Source organism: Acipenser ruthenus, chromosome 4 (assembly GCF_902713425.1).
Source record: "Acipenser ruthenus chromosome 4, fAciRut3.2 maternal haplotype, whole genome shotgun sequence".
NCBI lineage: Eukaryota > Metazoa > Chordata > Actinopteri > Acipenseriformes > Acipenseridae > Acipenser > Acipenser ruthenus.
This window is the reverse complement of record NC_081192.1, coordinates 91,196,988-91,212,124: the sequence shown is the minus strand read 5'-3', so window position 1 is coordinate 91,212,124 and position 15,137 is coordinate 91,196,988. Positions and strand designations below refer to the sequence as shown.

Here is a 15,137-nt window from a genome sequence, read left to right as displayed (position 1 = left end):
CTTTTAAGATAATCATGCTGTAAAACACCTTTGAAAGAAATTGTATTTTATTTGTTATGACAAACCTCAATTTGCAGTTTATAAGTGAATTTAAATTCAAACTTCCACTGTTACTAAAGATGAACACACTAGGGTTTATAAGGCTTAAATGGTCGTTAAAGGTTCTACTACAAATTTATATTGTGCTCATCAGAAATTAGGAAGTGAACTAAGCTTTCCAAGCAGCAGTTCCCTCTTTCACCAGAAGAGGTCCCTTTGACTTCTAAACCACTAAACCTCTATAAATCAATATTAATCCATCTGGTATTTTCCCCAGGGCTGATTTTTAATATTCAAAGTAAAACATAAACTATGATAGAAAAATATTCATGATAGAACGTGTTTCCTTGTGGCAATAATAACATCCCCTGCTGTTTACATTGTTAAAAGGACCCCACTGACTACAGCACAATTCTATAAAAATACATTGGTACAAATAAAATATTATTATTATTATTATTTATTTCTTAGCAGACGCCCTTATCCAGGGCGACTTACAATTGTTACAAGATATCACATTAATTTAATTTAAATTAGGCCCCTAGTAACGACTGTGGATAGGGTTGATAATGGTCATCATCTTTTTCATCATTGTGATCCTACTTGTTCAAAGTCAGTTCTAGGGCTGTGTTCATCCACAAACTAACATGTCCTTATTACATCTGGCATATATCACTGATGTTGTCCGGTACACAGCTCCACGCTGGCTGTATCCAATCTATTTCTACGCTGTATTGTCACAAGCCCTGGTAGGTCTTGTTCTTGGGATTACCTCCATTTTCCCATTGAAAAGAATGGGCTCTGATAAGCCCCAGTTCAATTTGTTCTGGCAATTATTGCAGAGCTCCAACTGTGGTGGAAGCCATGCTTGCTGGTGCAGAATGCCACCCAGCCATGCAGGGGCCAAACAAAGGGGACCCTTGCCTTTCTGAGGATGTAGTCAGGCATGCAAGGACAGATTGGCCAGGACACTAACCAGCCACATCTTTATTGAAGCACAGGAATTGAGGGAGGAGGAGGAGAATAGGCTGCCAAATGAGAAAACGACATTAAAAGAGATCAGCAAAAAAATATCTTGAATTGATTGAGAGAAAAACCTTCTGACCATCTGGCCCTATGGATGGTATTGCATTTATCTGTGTTTTAGTCCTCGACAATAGACTAAATTACTCTGTCAGAAAGATTATTAACTTTAAAAAGTCATTGGGAAACAAGTGTATGAAGCAGGATTAAAAGATCGGACTAAACAAGGTAGGGTTCACAATACACACAACAGGAAGGTAGATTAAATGTTGTTTTAAATGTTGCTTCATATCACTCTGTCTTTAGTTATACAGAAGTGGCAAACTGTATTTTTTTTCAGTTTTTATGACACCAGGAAAATTAGGTGTATTTTAAATGTATTAATAAATACTTTAATTGGCCATGAAATACTGCATTATAAATCACGTTCTGTAAATATAATATGTACTTGCACCCTTTCAGTCAGGCTTTTATTAAATATACTGTGTATACATCTATATACATTTATACTTATTTACATATATATCATATTCACCAGTTACTATATATCTTTGTTTTTGTACTTAGCATGCAAATGTTTGCCCTGATATTAATAATAAAAAAACACAATCTCACAATTCTTCACATATTACAAATAAATAAATAAATACATACATTCATTCACTTTCAAAGGCTGATGTACAAGTATATAGTGTGGTCCTGATGTTTCATTTATATTTATATATGTGTGGTACTGTTAAGTCAATGTTGATCTAGGAAACTGCTGTAAATAACATCAATCTTTATACATCACATGTATTGTAAAGCTTTAATAAAGAAAAAGGGAAAATGACATAATTCGTTTTCTACACTTGCTGTGTGTGTGTTAGTAATTATACTTTCCAGTGCCATGTACCGGTTTCCAAAATTAATTGCTTTGCATTAGTTTTGGTAGACAGCTGAAAAATGAAAAAAGTACTTTAGCTTAATCTTTTATGCCCATAAATCTCTCTTCAGATCCAATAGTGTACCACAAATCTCATTAAAATGTATGAAGGAAGGTTGGTATGATGATTTTAGTTTCTTCTTCGCTGCTCAAGGAAATAACTGTTTCCCCCATAGGATGCTTTATTCACTTGTAAATACCCAAACATGCCATGACTGCCTTTGTTGTAAGTGCCGCCCATGAGGCTTGTGTCCCAGCACCATCTTCCCAGTGACCGCTTCTCTAAACCGGTGTCACAGATTACAGGATGATGTTACAGCCATGGGGATTGCTTTTTCATTGAAGAAAATGGCTTTTTTTTCTGATTGGCTCTCAGAGATCTCTTGTGAAAAGTATTTTGCAGTGTACCAAAGAGGAAGAAACTTTTAAAAGATAGTTGTGTTTAAGAGACGGAAGTTTTAGGAACCAGATAATTGTGTTAGTTTTGTAGTTTTAGGTAAAATACAATAAAAAAATGTGCTGTAAAAAAATGTAACCTGGCAAGAAACTTCATGAAAGTAACAAGGTAAGGTTGAGTTTTTATTTTGGTGTTTTATTTAAACCTTAAGCATGAAGTCTTACATTTTACTGCTAACCTTAATACGGAGTACTTTCAGTCTACAGTTATTTGAAGCTTAATCTAATGAATTCATGATTTACTTACATGTTCATATTATTATTATTTATTTCTTAGCAGACGCCCTTATCCAGGGCAACTTGCAATTGTTACAAGATATCACATTATTTTTACATACAATTACCCAATTATACAGTTGGGTTTTTACTGAAGCAATCTAGGTAAAGTACCTTGCTCAAGGGTACAACAGCAGTGTCCCCCAGCTGGGATTGAACCCACGACCCTCCGGTCAAGAGTCCAGAACCCTAACCACTACTCCACTATATACCAGTATGAGGGTTAAATTGTGAAACAAAATTTTTTAAAGGTGATGGCACAGCCTGGGTTACATTACAAATTCTAATTCAAGCATTTGAGCTTTTCAAGTCCTGACATAAAAAATATATACCATAGCTGAAATCTTAAATCAGGAAATTGCAACCGATGCTTAAAAATGGACAACCATTTTGTGGGTCAGATGTGGTCTTTGTTAAATATTGAAGTATATTGCTTGGTAACACTTGCAGTATATGTTTTCAAAGATGTAGCATATACATACGTTTAGAAGCTTATGGAATGAACAGTTATAAATATACAATTTCCATTAGAAATGTATGATTTCTACTTGTTTAGTGGTATTTAGGTTGATAAAACAAGCTGCATTGATTATGTTGACCTAAGAGCTACATATCTGAAATTCACTGCAGAGGCTGACATTTTTTGATCTGAAGCTAACCCTCCCCTCGTTTTTTAAGTAAGTTCATCTTTTCACAACATTCAGTTTTATGAAAGGTAACAGTCTACTGGCTGATGATTTCTTTCATCCTTTCATATCCTATTTCATCGCTAAAACAAGGACACACACAGACACAGACAAAGACACAGACACACACACACACACACACACACACACACACACACACACACACACACACACACACACACACACACACACACACACTTACCTCACAGATTCAATTTATGTCCAAAATGACACTGATTGCAAACTTGCGTCATGACACTTAATCACAATGGTATCCTTTCCATGCACCAGTGCTTGATATGAATGCAAGTTTGTTTGATTCAATTTCTTCATAACTGACAATGTTCTTTTATGCCTCCCAGTAATAAACAAATGATTAAAAAGCCTGTAAAAGAGGCTTTACGATATTTGTTGTTTTTCTTGTAAGGAAAAAGGGGAGGCGGGGGTGGCTCTGTGCAGGGAAAAGGCTGAACGGCTCTTTAGGATCATGGTCTTTCGTTTCTGAATTACAGATCAGGTGCAAAAAAATAATTAAGCATATATTATAGTAGACCTCCCCAAGGGAAGATGCTGCACCAAAGAGACAGGTTCCATTGAGAATGAGCCATAGAGAAATTAAAGGAGGGAGTGGCAGGTTTGAAGCACAGCGGTTGCTGCTTTCTGAAAAAAAAAAAAAACACTCCAGGAGTAAAAGCAGATTACTGTGATTCAAGCCTTTCTTCTCAACCTACATGGTGCAGACAATAAAAGGCATCCCATTGCTAAAGTGTGCCTTTTGAAAATAACAATTTCATGTCCTGCTCTCTTGCCTTCATAGAGAGTTCTTAAACATGAACGTAGATGAAAGTAACAGCATGGGATGTTTCTCACCAGTTTATTCATTTGTAGTCACTTTTTTGTTTGCTTTAAAACTTCTACAGGGTGGTACATCTTTGTCTGATAAAAGGGGGTCTTCATATAATCCAGAGAGACTCAAAAGCACCATTTATAACTAGTGACTGGAAAACCTGCATGCAACGTTTTGCAGCAGGGACAAGTACAGAGATAGGTGTGCAAATCCGCAGTGTTTAAAAAAGCGGTCAGCTGACGGCACACGCTTCGGAGGACAGCGCGTGTTTGTCTTCGCCCTCCCGAGTCAGCGCAGGGGTGGTAGCGGTGAGCTGAGCCTAAAAATAATTGGCCATTTTCAAATTGGGGAGAAAATAATAAAAAATAATTGGCAACGACTAAATTTATAAAAAAAAAAAAAAAGAACTGGAAACAAGAATGAACTACACAAAGGAATTGATGAGAAAGGACTTCATTTTGTGCTCCTGGGGTCAAAGATATGAACTGCATCCATGGTGACAATTTTTACCATGAGAGATTGATTGTTGTTAACAAATCAGACATGACACAGTTTTTAACTTTTCAATGTGGGCCTTTCTAAATAGCATTGGCTTTTTTTTCTGCTTCTGTGCTTCTATATCTGTTCCATGGAAATTGATTAAGGGGAACAGCAACAAAGCTTGTAGCAAAGCTTATAAAGTATTCTATACAATATCAATATCCCCATATATTAATAGATCCATTTATATTTGCTGTCAATAAGAATTATCTTATTGTTAAATTTGAAGTATGTTAAATTGTTTGTAATTACTGTGCAAATACAATTGGTTCGACGGCTTGAGTATTAGGCAGCTGAGGACTTTGGACTTCTAAGCCTTGAATACCATCTGCGGCAACCGATATGGAAGCAGTCCTGCAGTAGCTGCAGTTATACATAAAACACTTTGCAATTCTGGACCTGAGACTAATAGCTTAACATATTGTGGGAACTGCTTTGCATTCCTTTATTTATCGCAGCAAGCGTATCATATTGTAACATATTCCAAGCAACTTGTGTGGTTATTTAAACAAACAAAAAAATGCTGCTTTTCACAAGTGAAAAGCCATAATATTAGTGAAAGAAAGACGTGTAGAGTGTTTTTGGCAGCACAATAAGGTGATGTCACCTCATTAAACACAACAAGACAGAGAAAAATAAACGGCTGCAATCTGTGACCTTAAATGAGGTCACCGGCTAATTTGACTTCATTACAACAACAGGCCATTTGAATGTGGAGAAAGGACCACTAATGGAGGTCAGCATTCCTCCACTCAGTCATGTCATTCAGTCTTTGGAAGGGAATTGCGAGATAGACTCATTGTGGAGACATCCAACAATAGAGCCTTGCCCACCAGTGCCTCAAAATGTTTTGTCCCCATTAAATAATGATTAACTTACTATTGAAATTCTAAGATTGACAGTGAGACACAATAGCTGATTTTTCTTTTTTTTTTTAAAAAAGCTATTTTTAAAGTACTTTTTTTGGATCAAACTTTCTAAAATACTCCCGTTGCCAACCCTAGGGCCCCTTGTTTCCTAAGGGTTCTGAACAGTCAACATGCATTGCTGGCGCAAGATCATTTGCAGAGAACCAAGAGAGGGTGGTAATGGGTGGTGTAAAGTATCTTGTGTTTGCACTTCTTTACATATAGATTTACATGCCAATGTAAAATGTCAGACTGCCATCATTTACTTAAGCGATAGTGCCTGTCGATGAAGGCTCTACCATGTGGTAGGTGACAGCAACTGGAGTTATGCGTCCCGAGCCAAAGAAGAAGGCCCTCATGAAAGTCAAGGTCAACTACCACATGGAAGAGCCTTCAATGATTTTTATCGATATTTCCATTAAAACAACACTTCAAACCCTACATTTAGTGTGAACTTGTTATGATTTATCAGGTACACTTCTGCTGAGAAAAGTTTTAGGAAAATAGTTCACAAAGGATCACATACACAATTAGATAAACAAACAAAAAACTTTTTACTTGTCAGAGTTGCTTATAGTCTGGGTTTCACATAACTTTTATCATTAAGGTCTCATTAGGTACGCACCTAAATTAGGTCATCATCCAAGTCACCGTCTAGCTCCACCTCCTCCTCCTCCAACAGTTCAAACAATTGTGATGGCAGCGTCAGAGACCACAACAATAGCTCATGAATGTTTAATTAGGAGTCCGGATTGCTGGTTATTACAATTTGTAACAAATCATCACACATTCTCTATTTATTTCAATATCCTAACACCATATTGCCGCCCCAGTGATTCAAAAGCAAAAACCCAAACACTTTGTCACTTTATAGTGTTGTTGTAAACGTTAGCTTGACAGCACAACATTATTTATATAATGATATAACTGAAGGGGGAAAATATATTATTTTAAGTCAAATGGTTAAGTAAATGTATTTTTTAAACGCACATTTAAATGTGTCAAACATCGACACCTCTCACCCGCGCTCAGTTTGGGAAGCAAAATATCAATGAGCCACTCCTTGTAACTGCATCCCTCTACTGTGAATGGAAGGCTTAACAGAGATCCCTGCTATCATTGGTTGTTTCAAGTGCCCATTAAAAGAACATTATTGATGTTATGAATTGGAGTGGTTCCACCTATCACTCTCCATTTTTTAGTAAAAACTTGAAGTAGCCAATGATAGCGCTAGCAGGGAGGGACTGTTGTTAAATTGGAACCCTCCGGTCTTATGTGAAATATGGGGACATACTTAATTATGATGAACTCAGTTACCCGGAGATCATTGACAGAGCCAGGAGACCCTGAGACTGAATAGAAAACCCTGAATCACTGGGAAAAATCCAGAGCTCAGGCAGGCATGGGTCACCTTGCAAGCGTGAACACCCTTGCTGCCTTTATGAAACATGATTGCTTGTTAAAAATGTACTGACGGTACGCCTTTGCATCTTAAAGAACAATATGGAAGTCTGCATTTTTTTAATGGTTCGCATGCGTACCTGCATACCAGTCATGTAACCCCCTGCTTATAGTTTATCTGGACAGTGCTAGATATGTAAATGGAGCAATGTTACTGAATTGTTCGTGTCTGTTTAAAGATGTTGAGATCCGGTCAAGCTGACAGGCTGTGATTGGCTGATTTGTCAGTTGCAGGTACAGGACTGGTTGCTTTCATCAGTGCATGGTTTTGGCTGACAATAAAATAAATTTGGACTTAGTATTTGCGGTCTGTAGATGAAGTTACCTTGATCAAATCAGTCAATAAGATCTTGTAGGTAATGTTTCTCAGTAGTTTATTACACAAAAAGCAGAAGTCTAACAGCATCACAGTACAGTGAAACTCAAAGTACTGGGTGAGCCTCAACAGCACTGAAGATCACAGGTTTTCTGTTTTACAGTTCTTTCTTATACAAGCAGCAAAACAAGCATTCATTAACATATAGTCTATCACATGCAGCCAACATCCCAGACTTACCCAATAATAGCTAACTCATTTGTATTACTCTAAACTATTTTTATTACCCTATACTAATCTTTTAAACCAGTTTTGAACATAGCTTTGTTACCTTTATGGCGACACACACACCGCCCTCAGGTTCAGGCTACTGCTGAGTGACTAACTATATACCGTGTAATATATACATACCAATTTCACCTACACAGTACAATAGATGAACTGAGTTTTCATTGCGGAATGTCAAAATGAAAAAGTCAGTGCTTGCGGGGATTGATTTTAAGTTTGATTCACAGTTGACGCTGTGAAGTTCCAGCAGGCATCTACCATCTGATAGAAGCCTGCTAGAGCTAGAAGCTGATTGGCTGATGGTACTGAATCGTTTTGTAATAAATCACAGAGCTGAAGTCGCAACAGTATATTTTCAGAAGGATTTCTAATGTGTATCTCCAGAGGATACTAAGTCCCACTATTTAGAGCTGCACAGGTTCAGCAAGCTCCACTTTGCATACACCTATCATGGGGATACAAATAAAACACAGTTTATAATGGTGTTCCCCAGCCGTGAGATACTGGTCCAGCACACCAGGAACTTGCTCCAAAGGACACAGCTGTGAATGTGCATGTCTTGTACTGTCTTGTAAAATGGTAGGCACTAAAATGTAACACTGGTCACATCATACCATTTTGTATGCAGGCAGTGTCTCAAGCAGTATTGGCCCTATAAATGAAAAGGTTTGATAAGGCTATGGGAATTTGGGTTATTTGTGTTGCTTTTTAACAAAAAAAAAGAAAACCCAAAATGTTGTTTTGTGTTCTTTTTTAACAGAATAAACAACATAAACAATCTATCTCAAAATATCAGATTTTTGAGCCAATTTCTCCATATTGACTAACTTAAAGAAGATTTCGCAAAAGCTGCTTTCTGGTGCAGCAATAAAATCCTTTGATCGAAGGAAGCACCAATCTTGAAAATGAGTGATAAGCATTTGCTGAAAAGCAGACTTTGCTTGTGCTTAATAATTCTGGCACACCTTCTACATGCCATGGCTGAGGAAGCCGCACTGCAGACTAGAGGGGAAAATGAAAAGCAATCAGATGAGACATTGCTGCAGTCTGATGAAACACTTGAGCACCATCAAAGAGTAAAGAGAGGCTGGGTCTGGAACCAGTTTTTTGTTCTGGAAGAATACACAGGATCGGAGCCTTTGTACGTTGGCAAGGTACGTGCAAAATATAGGAAGGTAACGTGGTGGTTTGAAATATGTATCAACCAAATCTGTATGAACCAAAAACAGCATAAAGTTTGAAGTAGAATATTCAGATACTTTCTAAGTGGACCGGTACTAGAGAAACTCTTTGAACCTATTATTACTGTTGAGAGGTGGTGAACAGTACCGGTAGTTATAATAAGAACTAGACACAAGACCTAAAGCTGAAAGGCTTAGGAAAGTAGCAGGAGGATGTCATGACAGCTAAATAGCTACAGTCATAGTAAACCCACGCAGCAATGCCCTAAATCAAGGGACTAACTGCAATAAGGGTGCCAATGATATCCTATTTGCAATCAGATAGGATTTGACTTGATAACATATGACAAGTTTCTTTGAACGAATAACTCCAGGCTTGTTCTCCCCTGAGGAAGTGCACAACTTAGTGTGGTAGTCTTAGAACTATAGCTTCAGGGATTCCCAGTGGTAGCTGCAGAAGAGCTAGGTAATCGATAGCTTTGCTGTCATCATCCTGATATGACCAGACACATTATGACTGGTTACCAAGAGCAGGCTTTTAACCTACGAGAGATTTTGTGCCACTCAGGACTATCATTAAGTAAAATTATGGTGAGACTCCGGATCTAAGAATTTTATGTTGAAAACCAAGGATTGTTTTATTGCAGTCAGCAGCTGAAATAATGCAACCTTTCTTGGTATCAAATAAGTTTTTGCTATACTGGGCTGTAACATGCATCATTTAACCCAGACATCTGCTGTAGACTTTTCAAATGTTTCTGGTTGTAAAGTTGCTATTAAGTTAAAATGACTCCAGCTTTCTACCATGACAGATCCACTTTAATAGGAGATCCTTCTTATATTATTAAAATTGAATTGCTCCTCTCAGATAAGTAGTTAGTTGTATTTTCCATTAATAAAACATTAATCATAATTTGAAATACATTTGTTTTTACATACTGCAGAGCAGTTTCTTTGTCATTATTGATTACATCTTACAAAATTGAGAAAGAAAACATTACTGTGGTTGAGGAAATGTCAGAATGCAAATATGTTATTAACCAATCAACAATATTAATAACCAGATAAATGTATTTGTATTTGAAAGAGATGAGCCCTTGGTAGGCCAAATGGACTCTTCTCATTCACAACCATGTGTATCTTCTTCTTATCAAAAGGAACAGTCAAGTTATAAATGTCCTGACATTACCAATTCCACCCAGGTTTCAAAATAATGTTTTTAAGTCAATTGTATTTAATTAGTAGTAGAGTAACTATGCAAGTGCATTGTTATGAATAAAACCTTTTCTTATTTTTAAGCTTCATTCAGACATGGACAGAGGGGACGGCTCTATCAAATACATCTTATCAGGAGAAGGAGCTGGCACTATGTTCACTATAGATGACAATACTGGTGATATCCATGCCATCCAGAGGCTGGATAGGGAAGTGAAAGCCCAGTATATTCTACGGGCTCAGGCACTGCAACGTCGAACAGGCATGCCCTTGGAACCCGAGTCAGAGTTCATTGTTAAAATCCAGGACATTAATGATAACGAACCCCAGTTTCTGGATGGGCCCTACACAGCGTCTGTACCTGAGATGTCAGTGATAGGTAAGCAATAATGCAAATGTAAACAGTGCTCTAATGATGTAACAAGGTTTATTTTAATCTATTAAGTCTTTTAATTTGTTATCATCGTAGTATAGAATACCAATCAGATACAATATATTAGATTCCAAAAGCAGAAGCTGTTTTTCAATAACAACACACCAGTCCTGAATTAAAAAACAGTCCTTTAAAAAACACAAAGTAATGACTTGTAATACTTTTGCACTTCCTTAGGTACCTCTGTTCTGCAATTGACAGCTACAGATGCAGATGACCCCACTTATGGCAACAGTGCCAGGGTTGTCTACAGTATCCTACACGGACAGCCTTACTTTTCTGTGGAGCCCAGAACAGGTACTCAATGACACACAGTTCATGCTGAATGAATGAATTATTTAATTCTGAAAATGAACCATGAATACATATTACTTTTAAATTGTAAGTTATATTTATTCAAAAATACTTTTTTTTGGTGAAAAAATAGAGCAAAATGTATATATTGGGTTATTCATGTTTGTATTTAAAATTGTACCAGGAATGTGATTTATGGCTTTAACACATAATGTGTATTAAGAGGTACCCACGATAAGATGTGTACTGCTCTCGTCTTCTGCATTGTAACGTACCTAATGCTGCCATCAGGTGGTCACTTTGATGTATTTCAATGTATCTTCAGATATCTCAGCGTAAACAGATAAGAACAAAATACATTTGTTGAAACAAGCAAAGATAAGTTGTGTCAGTATGTATGGCACACACTCATCAGTGTTCAAAAAATATATATATTAGGTGGAAAAAATGCATTTAACCTGACGTGGAATTAAACTGCAAGGGTCTGATCAACATCAGTGCTGAAGAACATTGGAAGTCTTTGGAAAGGAGCAATGTGAGTCACAGTGGTATGCTTCTCACCAGAGGTAAATTAGGCATGGCCTTTTTTACTGGTTTGCTTGTTTATTAAGATGTATTTCATGGCTGGACTTGCAGGCATCATCCGAGTGACTCTGCCAAACATGGACAGGGAAGCCAAGGAGCATTACGAAGTGATCATACAAGCCAAAGATATGGGCGGGCAGTTGGGAGGATTAGCTGGGACTACAACTGTCAATATCACCCTTAGTGATGTCAATGATAATCCACCAAAATTTGCACAGAGTGAGTATTTTCCAATGTCTTTTGTCCATGCGCCACTAGGTCTTGTCGGTTCTGTGCAGCATTCTCAGCATTTGTCCAAACAACACACTCAATCCCAATGGTTTATATTGCAAGCTGTTTTCATTCACTGTCCGTCAGGATGATGTGGAACCAAATGGCAAACTTCAGTCCATATTACTAATTTTTCCTAACAGATATATTATTGACTCTCTGGCCTAGGGATCCAGGTACTCCATTTAGACTTGTTTCTACACTGACCTTTAATTAACCCACAACCCAAGATAATGTTATTTTATTTCTGTACTGTGTGGATGGAATACAAACTATGATAAAAGAAAAAAAAAAGTGTTATGAATAAAATCACAGACATGATGCATATTAATTTATTCCTAAAAAAGACATTTATTAAAACAAAAGCAAGCTCTCATGAGATTATAATGTAAGTACAGTCAATTAATATTGAACAGTTTTTGAGATAATTGATGGTGGCTGTGTGGTCCAGTGGTTAAAGCAAAGGGCTTGTAATTAGGAGGTGCCCGGTTCAAATCCCACCTCAGCCACTGACTCATTGTATGACCCTGAGCAAGTCACTTAACCTCCTTGTGCTCTGTTTTTCGGGTGAGATGTAGTTGTAAGTGACTCTGCAGCTGATGCATAGTTCACACACCCTACTCTCTGTGAGTCGCCTTGGATAAAGGCGTCTGCTAAATAAACAAATAATAATAATAAAATAATAATAATAATTGGTACCATGGTTAGAAGGCATACCCAGTGGTGTTACCATGGCAAAGCAACACTCTTTTTTTTATTCTGCCCAGGGGTGACGTAATATCATTGTAACAAACACCCGCCAAGTGCTTTATTGTTGTTGAATTATTTATCTAACCTATATAAATATATGTATAGTACAGGTTTCCATTATTTATGCAGCTTGTGTTTGGTTATTGTACCACTTTCACGATTTGCTACCTCTCCTAGATTGTTTTATAATGTTTAAGCCAGGTAGCAATGACCAATTTTGTTTAATAATTTTCTTAGACGATTCTTATATCACTTGCTAATTTTTGTTTTTCTTGACCAAACATGAGTTGCAGGCTTCACGGTTTCAGTGAACAGTACACTTTGGCTGTTTGCAACAAACCCTTAGATTAGAAAAGACTGTCAGTGTATTTCTTTTGGTTAACATGATTGAATTTGAAAGACAGCCTGAAAGCATTTTGTTCTTGTCTTGTAACAGAGCTGTACCAGATGAGTGTGCCAGAGTCATCCCCAGTTGGTTCCATAGTAGGCCGGGTGAGGGCTAAGGACCTGGATGAAGGGATCAATGCTGAAATGAGATACACCATCATTGATGGGGACGGGAGAGACACGTTTGACATCAGTACTGATCCCACAAACCAAGTTGGCATTATAACCATCAGAAAAGTAAGAAACAGACAATTGTAGTTGAATAATTATTTAAAACTCTTCCACAGAAACCCTACCGTCTTGAGTATTGTTTTTGAGCTTTCAAGCTTTTTGTTTCTTGATATTCCTCTAATTATATGGATGATCTGTCATATACAGTATGGTTGGTTTAGGTAATCCAAGATTAAGTAAAATAAAATAATCCAGGATTAGTCTGCAAAACCAGTAGATAGCTCATATTAAATCTAACTGAAGAGATTTCGAAGGAACTGCAATGTTTTTTTAGTAAACACCAGTAATTTGGTAACTGGTCATCCACTAGAAACTAACAACAGATAGTCCAGTTTCTCAATTCAAATTAAATATTCAAAAAACAGTTGCAATTTCCTGGCAATGAAACAGAAAAGGTCAACTGGAAAATATGTAATATGTGTGCCCACATTAGAACACAGAATATAGGTAATGTTGATGCATTTTCTTTTTAACATTTGGCAAGTTACCAAATATTAAAGAATGTGACCTTTACAAAGCCGTCAGGTACATTTCAACCTGTAACGAAAATTGCTTTGAGCCATATTAAATATTAATGTCTGGTATTAGGTCCTTTAAAAACAATTGCTGGTAATTATAGAACTGTGTGCTAAGTATCTGCATAATTATCTGTGACATCTGTTCCTTCATTAGTATCACTACATTGCAACTTGCCTTTGGGCAAAACGTTAGCTCTGAAAGCAGGTAAACATAAAAAATGGAACTAATAAGAAGAACCCCTGGTGGCTTGTGCAGAGAGTACATTACATTACTACTTTACACAAGCCTAGGAGAGCCACAACACATTTTTTAAAAGGATATACAAAATGATGAACCTGGCCCTAAGATATTCTAAACACACATATTATGCTGCTTCATGGAAAGTAAATAGTTCTACAGTACAAAGCCATGGGATCCTCTGCTGCTCAGTCTATACATGGAAACCCCTGAATCTCCCTTTCTAATCGCTTTCCAAAAGCCTTCCAACCCTTTTCAGTAACAACAAGCCATGTGACTCCAGGAAACTTGAAACTGCACCAAACTTCATTCCTTTCTTTTTTTATTTGTTTCAGCCTCTAGATTTTGAAGGTAAAAAGAGCTACACCTTAAAAGTAGAGGGAGCCAACACACAGCTGGACCACCGTTTCCTGAGGATGGGTCCGTTCAGTGACGTGACCATCATACACATCAGCGTAGAGGATGTAGACGAGCCCCCACAATTTGATTCCAAATTCTATTATGTGGAGGTGCCTGAAGATGTGGAGATTGGTACCGTCTTCCAGACAGTCTCTGCCAAGGACCTAGATGTATCTAATAACTCTGTGAGGTAAGCCAGGGGTTGCAATTGGCCATTTTTGTGCCACTGTGTCCAAGACGCTGGTTTAAATTTGGTTCCAGCTGAGCTAACTAAAATAAGTCTGTCCAATACAACACATAGTATACAATGATGAACTTACTGAAAGAGGTCAAAACTAAAGATGAATAAATTGGTTAAATAAGCCAAAAAAAAAATAAGTTAAAAAAGTACAAAGTAAGTGAGGAGCAAGTGAGTTGAATTTCAGTTATTTCCTCATTCCCCTGTGTAACAGGGCGAGCAGCCCTGTATATTGTTTGTTTGTTTATTTTTAGAACGAGGGTTCCCCCTCCGCCCCTGTGCAGATTATTGTTTTTTTGTGTATTATGATTTATTGTATTTATGTCGGCGAGCGCCGTATGTTTTATTGTTTGTATTTTGACGGCGTAGCCCCATCCACAACATAATTCAAACTCGTGCAGAAGGTGGCCATCTCCCGAATTAATTAGGTGATTTAATTTGTTGCTAATCGGGAGATGGTCACCTGTTATAAAAAGCCTGCAGCTCTCTAGCTCGGGGTGGGTGTTAAAGAGGAGAGCGCGAGTAGAGAGACGGAGAGCGAGAGAAATTTATTTAAAAACCGAAACCAACTAGCGTCAGTGAAGGTGATTGCCCAGCCTGACCTGGGTTTTGTTATTATTTTGTGTTCGTGAT

General features: G+C 37.4%; 1 protein-coding gene across 1 annotated transcript in view; it reads left to right on the top strand.

Annotated features, from left to right (window-relative positions):
• The window catches only part of LOC117400414 (cadherin-20-like), a 43,351-nt gene that overhangs the window by 17,918 nt on the left and 10,296 nt on the right, over positions 1-15,137 (top strand). Inside the window, exons 2-7 of the mRNA XM_034000341.3 lie at positions 8,526-8,919; positions 10,246-10,540; positions 10,772-10,891; positions 11,525-11,692; positions 12,930-13,117; positions 14,203-14,456. Coding sequence (XP_033856232.3) covers positions 8,671-8,919; positions 10,246-10,540; positions 10,772-10,891; positions 11,525-11,692; positions 12,930-13,117; positions 14,203-14,456 — 1,274 coding nt within the window. The 5' untranslated portion in view covers positions 8,526-8,670. The remainder of the gene's footprint in view (positions 1-8,525; positions 8,920-10,245; positions 10,541-10,771; positions 10,892-11,524; positions 11,693-12,929; positions 13,118-14,202; positions 14,457-15,137) is intronic.